The 8,791-nt window shown below is 38.7% G+C and overlaps 2 protein-coding genes across 2 annotated transcripts; both read right to left on the bottom strand.

Annotated features, from left to right (window-relative positions):
* Positions 1-293: 293 nt before the first annotated feature.
* twist1a (twist family bHLH transcription factor 1a) lies at positions 294-1,708 on the bottom strand. The gene is made up of 2 exons (XM_058377327.1): positions 1,036-1,708; positions 294-859 (listed from the first exon to the last, which is right to left on the bottom strand). The coding sequence occupies exon 1, from the start codon at positions 1,578-1,580 to the stop codon at positions 1,071-1,073; it is 510 nt and encodes a 169-aa protein (XP_058233310.1). The 5' UTR covers positions 1,581-1,708; the 3' UTR covers positions 294-859; positions 1,036-1,070.
* A 3,087-nt stretch (positions 1,709-4,795) lies between these two features.
* On the bottom strand, positions 4,796-5,212 carry LOC131344959 (fer3-like protein). The gene has a single exon (XM_058377547.1). It carries the CDS (start codon positions 5,210-5,212, stop codon positions 4,796-4,798), a length of 417 nt encoding a protein of 138 aa, XP_058233530.1.
* Between the last annotated feature and the right edge of the window lie 3,579 nt (positions 5,213-8,791).

An 8,791-nucleotide genomic window follows, 5' to 3' on the forward strand; every position in this document is an offset into this window, starting at 1 on the left:
CACGTGTCATACAGCTCAAGCATGTATAAAGTAGCTCCCAAAAAAGCCCGTAACTTCTAAAAATCTCTTTTTAAAAAGCAGAGTTTGTATTTAAATAAAATTAAGTCACCTTGTTTTCAGGATTATGGATTTGCCATCATGCAGACATGAAGCTGTGGTCTTTTTCTTGTCCCTTTCTGATTACTCATTATTGACACAAATACGAGTACTTTGTTTTGCCAAAAAAAAAAACAAAAGTCCTGATTTTGTTCATACTGGTAAAATCAGACCGGAATAATTTATATTCAAACCACTTTTATTGCAGAAAAATAAACGCATATTTACAAACATGAAACACACAAATGAATGTAGACACCGGATCCATTCTTCATCATGATAAGTATCAATAAATAAATAACCTTTCATTCATAGACCAGATGAAAATAAAAAAAAGAGTTTTATACAGATATGAGCCATGTTTCGTTCTTTGACGAAATAAATAGGATGACATTCATATTCGTGGCTCCACACTGTCAGCCCGAAATGAAGCGCCTGCTTCCTGCTGCTGCAGTCTTTGTGGCTTGGTATGAGATGGCAAGGCTTGTCGGAATGCATGCATATAGCCTACACAAGTACAAAGTTCCAACATTCATGGTCAAAATTCACCGCATTTACAAGCACGGATCTTGAAGGCAATTCCTCGTAATACTGTCGTTAAGTGCTCGCGACGACGCCACCGGTCCACCCCGGTAAGACTGTCTCCAAAATCTTCCCTGTTTGGCTATAATCCGGGCCTGCTGACTCTACAGGCTGTTTCCTTTTGGTCCTCTTGCTCTGCGCAGGCTTTCTCCTGCTGTCCTTCTGCTGCTCAGTTAGAAATCTGCATGAAGAAAGATGACATTTATTACAATAAAGTAAAAAAACATTCTTTTTAAAGAAAATTCTAGTGTTAATGGTGTATATAATATGATATTTAAAAAAATAATAATTTTCATGATACGGATCTGAACATATGATGCACTTAAAGTTTCTGTGCAGTGGGTTTAGTGTGCATACCATCGCTCTCCAAAGAAGCCGCAGGTCTGTGCGCGTTAGTGAGATGTTGACATGGACCATGCGCCTTCCATCCTCCACACGGAAAACGCATAGCTCAGCCGTTCATGCGCCACATAACTGCAGCTCGCCATTTTGGAGTCCAGCTCGTCGCTTTGCAGCACCTGGCAAAGGAAATCGATGTAACGAGCGGCGAGCTTGAGAGTCTGTATTTTGCTCAGTTTGTCCGAGGGCAGGGTGGGGATGATCTTGCGCAGGGAGGCGAACGCCTCGTTCAGGGACTGCGTGCGTTGCCGCTCCCGCACATTCGCCATGACGCGCTGCGTCTGCAGGTCCTCGAAAGACTGAGGGCTTCCGGCGCACTTTTTGCCTCTTTTTCCGGAGCCTGGCGTCGGGCTGTCCGAGTCCTCTCCGCTTCTTCGACTCGCTCTCCTTTTTCTTGCGCCGCGCTTTTGCTGCCTGTCGAGCTCCTCTTCACTGTTACCGAGACTGTCCACCGGGGATTCCGGGGAACTTGACTCGTCTTGCATCGCCTCTTCCTCGAACATCACCTACGGTTCGGCTCGGTTCGGTTTGTACTTCCTTTCTGGAATTCGCCTTCAAAGTGTTGCGCACTCGCGCTGGCCCCGCGCGCCACCGAGGTGTCGCTCAAACTCAGGAGAAAGTTTGGAGCGCTCTTATAGTCTGGAAGGCGCAAACTTTATGGGGAGGTCGCCGATTGGCTAAGAATGAGCGCGACGTAAGATGGAGGAGTAGGAGAGGCTGAGCAAGTATTTTCAAAAAATCCGTTATACAAGTTTCTAGTCTTTCGATAGAGAAATAACAGAACAAACACGTGCACAGTTATAAAAAAAATGCAAACCATCTAAAAGAGACAGGACGCTTAACAGAGATATTCTATTCATTTGGTCAGTGTATAAATGACATAATTTGCCCGCGTCATGTGACACCAAATAAACAGGACAAACCCACACCCTAAAAAATAAAGTTTGCACTAGAAAACCTAACGCATTCTTAATAACATTTGGGCTGTAATGGTCAAGATCATTTTGCAACAGGGTTCCAGTTTACACTTTTGAAAGTTTCAACCAATGAAACGAGATTTTCCTGGGAGCTTTTTGTTTTTAGAAAACGCAAAGCTTAAAAACAAACGGTGGAGTTAATTAATGCTGTTCATTATTGTTTATCTTTCAAGTGGGCGTGAAGATCTCCACGGCCGAGACGTTTCACTGACTGCTCTTTGGTATGAATAAGCTTCTAAGAATATATATATCTATATATATATATCTATATCTATATCTATATATATATATATATATATATATATATATATATATGTTCTTAAAATGTAGCCATTTAGCACCTTTAACATAAACAACAGATAATTGTTATTAATTATAGCACTATGCTATATCAAGTTTTGAAAATTTAAGATCAGTTTCATTGATTAAATCTATTATTAATAATCATATTTGACGTGGAGGTGCGGAACAGTACAGAAGTTGGCGTTGGCTGACACGCGCATCCTGGATGTCTCGCCAGAAGAGGTGCTACTTTTCACACATTCTCATAGTCTGCTCCTTTCTTTTCTTTCTTTTTTTTTCTGGATGTAGTCGGTGCTAGGTGTGGTCGCTCTTCTTTCCAACAAGGTTGCCAGATTGATGAGCGTTTCCAGTCCAATCACGGGTTAAAAGCCTTCTCATTTACGTACTTTAAACCTGCCCAAGCTATATCTGCCAGCACAAGGTTGTGTTTTTCCAGCAGTGTGATTAAAAATGGCCAGATAGTTTAGGATTCCATCCAGTTATTTTCCAACTGTCATACTGTCATGTAATTGTTAGTTATATATACAGTAGGATGTATTATACAGTGAAGGTATTGTCTAGGGTAATTTGCTGCATCGGAATATGCCAAAATGTCCAGTCATAATCTGACTATTATTTAATTTGTCTTTGTATAAAGAACAGAGTGAGTCTGGACTGCTTAAATAGACCTCACTGTTTATCTTAACATGTTCAGTGCAGTCTTGAAAAGTGCATGCCTGTGTTAGCATTCAGCCCACTGGGACTGAGAGCAGAGAGGGCTGAGGATTTAAAAGCCAAGTCAGACTCGGGTTTCCACACACACACACACACACGCACGCACGCACACACACCGCCCACATTGGCAGCTTGGAGCACACGACGCATCAAGTGTGCAGCCAAAACACAAAGCAAACATTAAACTAAACGAGATGTCAGTCCAAAGAAAACACGCAGTCTAAAGTGCCCCTTGCTGTCACATGCGCTCAGAAAAAAAGGAAACCTAAAAAACTTTTCATAAAGACGTCTCCTCTCTCACTTACTCGAGGAACATTATTATACAAACAAGTCAGATCGAGACATCAATGTCTCCACTACTTGCCCACGCACACGTCATCTTTCAGATAAGAAAATCCAGTCTTTCAACACATGTTTATTTCTCGCGTCTTGTGAAGATGCCACTGGGGGGCGCAATGAAATCAATCGATAATTCCAGATCAGTGGGTTCCAATCCTTAGTGTCTCTACGAGGCTCTTTACAATTCGGTGTTTTGTCTTCATCTGAAATAAACTCACTCTACACGACCCTCGTGAGGCTGATTTTATATTTGTCGCACGAGAACACTACAACTAATACAGAGCACTAAAAACATTAGACTTTGAATGACTCAGGATCTATATCTATCAACAAGTGAGGGAAAACAGTATGAAATATTCATCTGAATTATTTGTTACTTGCTAAACAATTTTAAAATCATATAAAGTTACCCACAAGGCCTAAGAAGTTCCAAAAAGGCAAACAAATTAAAAGCGCGACTGAACACCGCACCAGAGTGTGTGAGCGCTAAGGTGCAGGTGCGGCTACCTGAGCTCTGTCCATGGTCCTGAAACAGGCATCAAAAACACCTGAGCATCAACCACCTGTTCAGCTACATGCATCAATTATACACCAATATATATATATATATATATATATATATATATATATATATATATATATATATATATATATATATATATAGAGAGAGAGAGAGAGAGAGAGAGAGAGAGAGTCATATACAGCCAACTGAATGTCCACATTGTCCTAATGCAAAATATCAGTCGTTAGCTCTTACACTTGCCCCAGTAATAATAATAATAATAATAATAATGATAATAATAATAATAATAATAATAATAATAATAATAAGCGGATAACATCCACCGTTTTTAAAAGCCTACTATGCTTTTTTTTTACTTAAGCACTTCACAGTTTAACACTTTCGCACAAATATTATAAAGAAATATATTACAGTATAACGCATAAATTTTATAAGAAACATAATAAAAGAACAGCCAAATTGCGTTAGTTCATATGAAACATTTTCACTTAACAATCCAGTTCTAAATATAAATAAAATTCCATTTGATATCTTGTGTTACAGGGTGTGATTTGTTTTCTCAGTATCCGATCCAACAATCTTTTTTGCTGGTATTAGAACGATTCAATCTCTATTATTATTATTATTATTATTATTATTATTATTATTATTATTATTATTTGTATGTAATTATGTATTTATTATTGCATATTTACTTTTTTCCGTGTGTGTGTGTGTGTTCTTTTATTTAGGCTGTACATTGTTGAATAGAGATCTTTTTAATTTGTGAGACTCTATAAATACTTGATTTATTATTATTATTATTATTACTATTATTATTATTATTATTATTATTACGCATAAGGCCCCGTCTGTTTCTTTACTATTTTTCCAATAATTCCGTCATGAAGGAGATGTAGACGATGGCGAGGCGCAGCGTTTCGATCCTCGACAGCCTTTTCTCGTAGGCGAAGGTCGGCACTTTCCTCCGGAGTTCATCGAAAGCCTCGTTAAGGCTAAACATCCTCCTGCGCTCGCGGATGTTGGCGGCTCGCCGCTGCACGCTCGTGATCACGCGCTTCCTCTTAGGCGTCTTCCGGACGCCACCTTCACCTGCGCAGTCAAACCCGTTAATGGCGGAGGTGAGGTCTTCACGTGCTCCGTGATAGTCCATGTGGTAAGTGAGTGATGCGTCCAGGCCTTCCGAACCTCCAAAGACTGAACGCGGAGCCACTTCGCAGTTTATGTCGCTGACGAAATTAAACATGGTCGGCTCGAGGAAAGGCCTCTGCGTGTCCATGGCTCAAAACAGTCCTGTAAAAAGGCTACATGTCGACTTCTGACTTTTCAGCGCCTTTTATACCACCATATCAGCGGATTATGACTATTCCTTATGAGTGATGAAGTCGGTGCTTTCAATCTTAGTGTGGTCCGAGACGCGTGGATGCCAGGCAATGACGCCTGTTTTTCACCTTTTTTGGGGGATAATCCTGTCAGAGCGTTGAGGTCAGTTCCGTTTTGGCAAAAATCCAAAGGGCCCAATCCCTGCTGATTCAATAAATCTGCTCATTCGGCTCCAATTTCATGTCTTCAGTTGCCTTTAAATTCGACCTAAACCCAGTTTAAGGATGAGAGAGGAAGAGAAAAGGTCCACCAGTCCTGCAATAACCTAGTGATTCTTCCAGTTGATCTCACTTGTGCTCTGCAGTCCTCAATGATGGCCTAAAGAGAAGAGCCTCTTGACAAAGGGTCACTCAGTCGTGTTTGCTTGGTTTCCCAGTGCACTCTGAGGCTAAGTAATGAGACTTCTGCTACTTAAATGGCCAATGTTACCGACCAAATATAACATTCCCTAACAGTCACTATACTTGAGTGGCCTTTCTTTTGCAAATTAGTGCAAATAGCTCCCTGTTCCCATGGAAAAGCTCCCACTGGTGTCTCGGAGTTAAAAAGAGTTCCGAAATTTACAATATTATCTTCTTTGTCTTTAAAAATATTCTGGAAAGGGTGTTTCATTTACTGTCATTACACATGGCTTCTTAATTTAAATAAGCCTAATAATAATTACTGGACTGGATTCGTTTTTCATAACTTCAGTGCCTCTAGTATTCCTGTCATCAGTGAAAACACAATTTCAGTCACATTTCTACTTCTCTATATCCTTGAACTCCTTAAACAAGTGAATGGGGTATTCATACTCATATTTGTAAATGTGAACTTTTTATGCAAATGAGGCCCCATTTAATTAAATATGCCGAGATCTTCATACTGTAAATGTAAATGTGATTTCATGTAGCTCCACACTATTATGTGTGGTTTAAAAGGTTTACAAAAGAAACCCATTAGTATATCATAATGACACATAATGTGATATTTATATTAGGAAACGTCCTTTCATGAATTTATGACATTGTGGCAAGTGGGTGGAGCTTAAACTATTCTTCAAAGTTGTTAAGTTTAACATAATGTGGTGATTGTAAACAGACAAAAACAGTAAAATAATCACATAACTGCTGAGGTCTGAGATATATTACTGCAGCTTAAGGGTAGGCATCTTTCCCAAATCTGAAAAATGACCATAATCAACATTTCTGACAGCAGTGTCTTGCCTTTTTTTGTGATATTCACATTAAAACCATGAAATATTCATTCAGAGAAAGCACTAGACACTGAAAGCTGACCACCAGGCCACCAGATTGGCGAGGAAGCAACTGAAGCTCCTATTTCCTCCCTTTTCTTAGCTTTTCCTATTAGCTTCCCTGCAATTACAGTGACAAGTAATGCATTATATTACTGCATAAGATGGTTCAAGATGTAAAACCAAACAATAAGTCAGTCTATTAAAGATAATGGATGTATATATTTTAATAACACTGGGAAAAAGCAGAAGTACCCTGGTATCATTGCATAATAAACTGATCCCAAGTGTATAATGGAGTCTATGATGGAGTAGGCAACATATGGATATATCTGTTGGTCTGTCAGAGCAAGGATTTGTTGGTCAGACAGACAGCTTCTATAATCTTTAACACTGTGGAATATGGATCACTGTTGGAGTGTTGACCTAGTCATGCACTGTACTGTTTCCTGTGTGTGTGTGTGTGTGTACCTCAGGACAGAGTGAGTGTGTGGTGATTTAAGAGAGCGGCTCATTCCATCTTCTGTCTGTAATAAGTCTTTGAGCAGGTCTTAGTTGATAACAGGGAGTCTGTCTGGAGAGTATTTATGAAGACTAATCAGAAAGGTGTGACATGATGGCTTTTGTACAAGATGTCAAATAGGCAACTGTCTCTAAATCAAAGAGAGAGAGAGAGAGAGAGAGAGAGAGAGATTGTTTTTAAAGCTATTTTTCTGTTGGCCTGTGATATTAACAATGAGGAACACATTCAAATCACCCAAGTAAACAAAGAAATAAAAAATATTTATTCAGTTGTATTATTTCAAAGTGACGTGCAATCACTTCCTGTCAATTCTGATTGGTCAGAAGGTGTCGGATAATTTTATTAGAACAGCAGCTCCTCTCAGACTGTTCTGTTCAGAGACCTGAATTATTATATAATGTATATAATGTAATGTATATAAAGGTCTCATTTTTAACAAAGACAATCTATTAAATCTAAAGTGAAATTATTTGTATTTAATATTTATGGAGCATTTATTTTCTCTAGCACAAGAAAGTCTCTGTTACTGTTAGCTATTAGCTGCTGTAGCATAAATGATAAGTGAAATCCACAACAAATAAATTTATAATAATCATAAATGGTTAAATAGTATGACGTGTCATTCAGTAACAGTGAAGAATGTAATCGTTGGCATATAGCTGTGGTATAAGAAGAACTGAACTTTCTGCGACTTGCTAATTGGAAAATAATTATTAATTAGCAATTAGTGGCATCACACCACCCCATCGTTGACTATTTTCCTCTAACACCAAATCCTTTAGTGTTTTATTCAATCCTTATAATATAGTCCATTAGTAAAACAGCTTCACTTTGTCATAGAAAAGAAAAGCTATTTGTTCTGGACCACCGACACTCCACAGGCTTCGACGGAGGAAGGTACGAGCATCTTTGCTATTTCTCTCTTTTTCTTTGTCTGTCTGACTTTGTCTGTTTTCTTGGCAGGAAGATAAACATGATGTGCACATTCCTGTCGTTGTCATGGAGACGCTGAGAAAGCACAGCTGGACGAAGAGAATATGAGGTAATCCTGAGATCCTGAGCCGCAGGGGCTGCTCCTGGGTAAATATTGATTTTAAATAAGAAATAAAATAAAAGAGAAAAAAAAAAGCAGGAAAGAGACAATGACTCGGTTCACCCAGAGTAAGCACTGAGGGCTTACAGTGCCAATAGACAAACTGTAGATACAGTAAGGCAGATGACATCCTGCTTTATATGAGCTTTTAAAAAGGTCAAAAGATATAAGAAGCAGTCTAGAGAGCAATTCTCTTAGACCAGGCATTGTACATATGATATAATAAATTGTATTGACATTTCTTGACAACATTACACTAAACTATATTATATGAAGTACAAATACTCATCACCGTCAAGAGTCTTTCTTCCACTTTCTTCCACTAGGGTTGCCACTGCAAGGAGAATTACAACGGGGAAGTGGAAAGTCCTCAAGTAATAGTATAATTTTAGAGGATTAGTACTGCAATAACTGAGCATCATTACAATATTTTTACTTTTTTATCTTTAAAATTTCTTGGCACATATCTTTCTCATTTAGCCAGGCTATCAATCTTGCCTATCTGACATTTATTTATTTATTTATTAAACAAGAAATAATACATTTGAGGTGTGCAATTATCAGAAATGATGCCAGACATGATGTGCTGAACTTCTCCTCGTACCACAGCATTTAGCCAGTGATT

The sequence above is a fragment of the Hemibagrus wyckioides genome, linkage group LG24 (genome assembly GCF_019097595.1).
Source record: "Hemibagrus wyckioides isolate EC202008001 linkage group LG24, SWU_Hwy_1.0, whole genome shotgun sequence".
Lineage (NCBI taxonomy): Eukaryota > Metazoa > Chordata > Actinopteri > Siluriformes > Bagridae > Hemibagrus > Hemibagrus wyckioides.

Excerpts from the sequence above, each read along its gene's own strand:
- twist1a (XM_058377327.1), bottom strand. The coding sequence starts at position 1,580 with ATGTTCGAGGAAGAGGCGATGCAAGACGAGTCAAGTTCCCCGGAATCC.
- LOC131344959 (XM_058377547.1), bottom strand. The coding sequence starts at position 5,212 with ATGGACACGCAGAGGCCTTTCCTCGAGCCGACCATGTTTAATTTCGTC.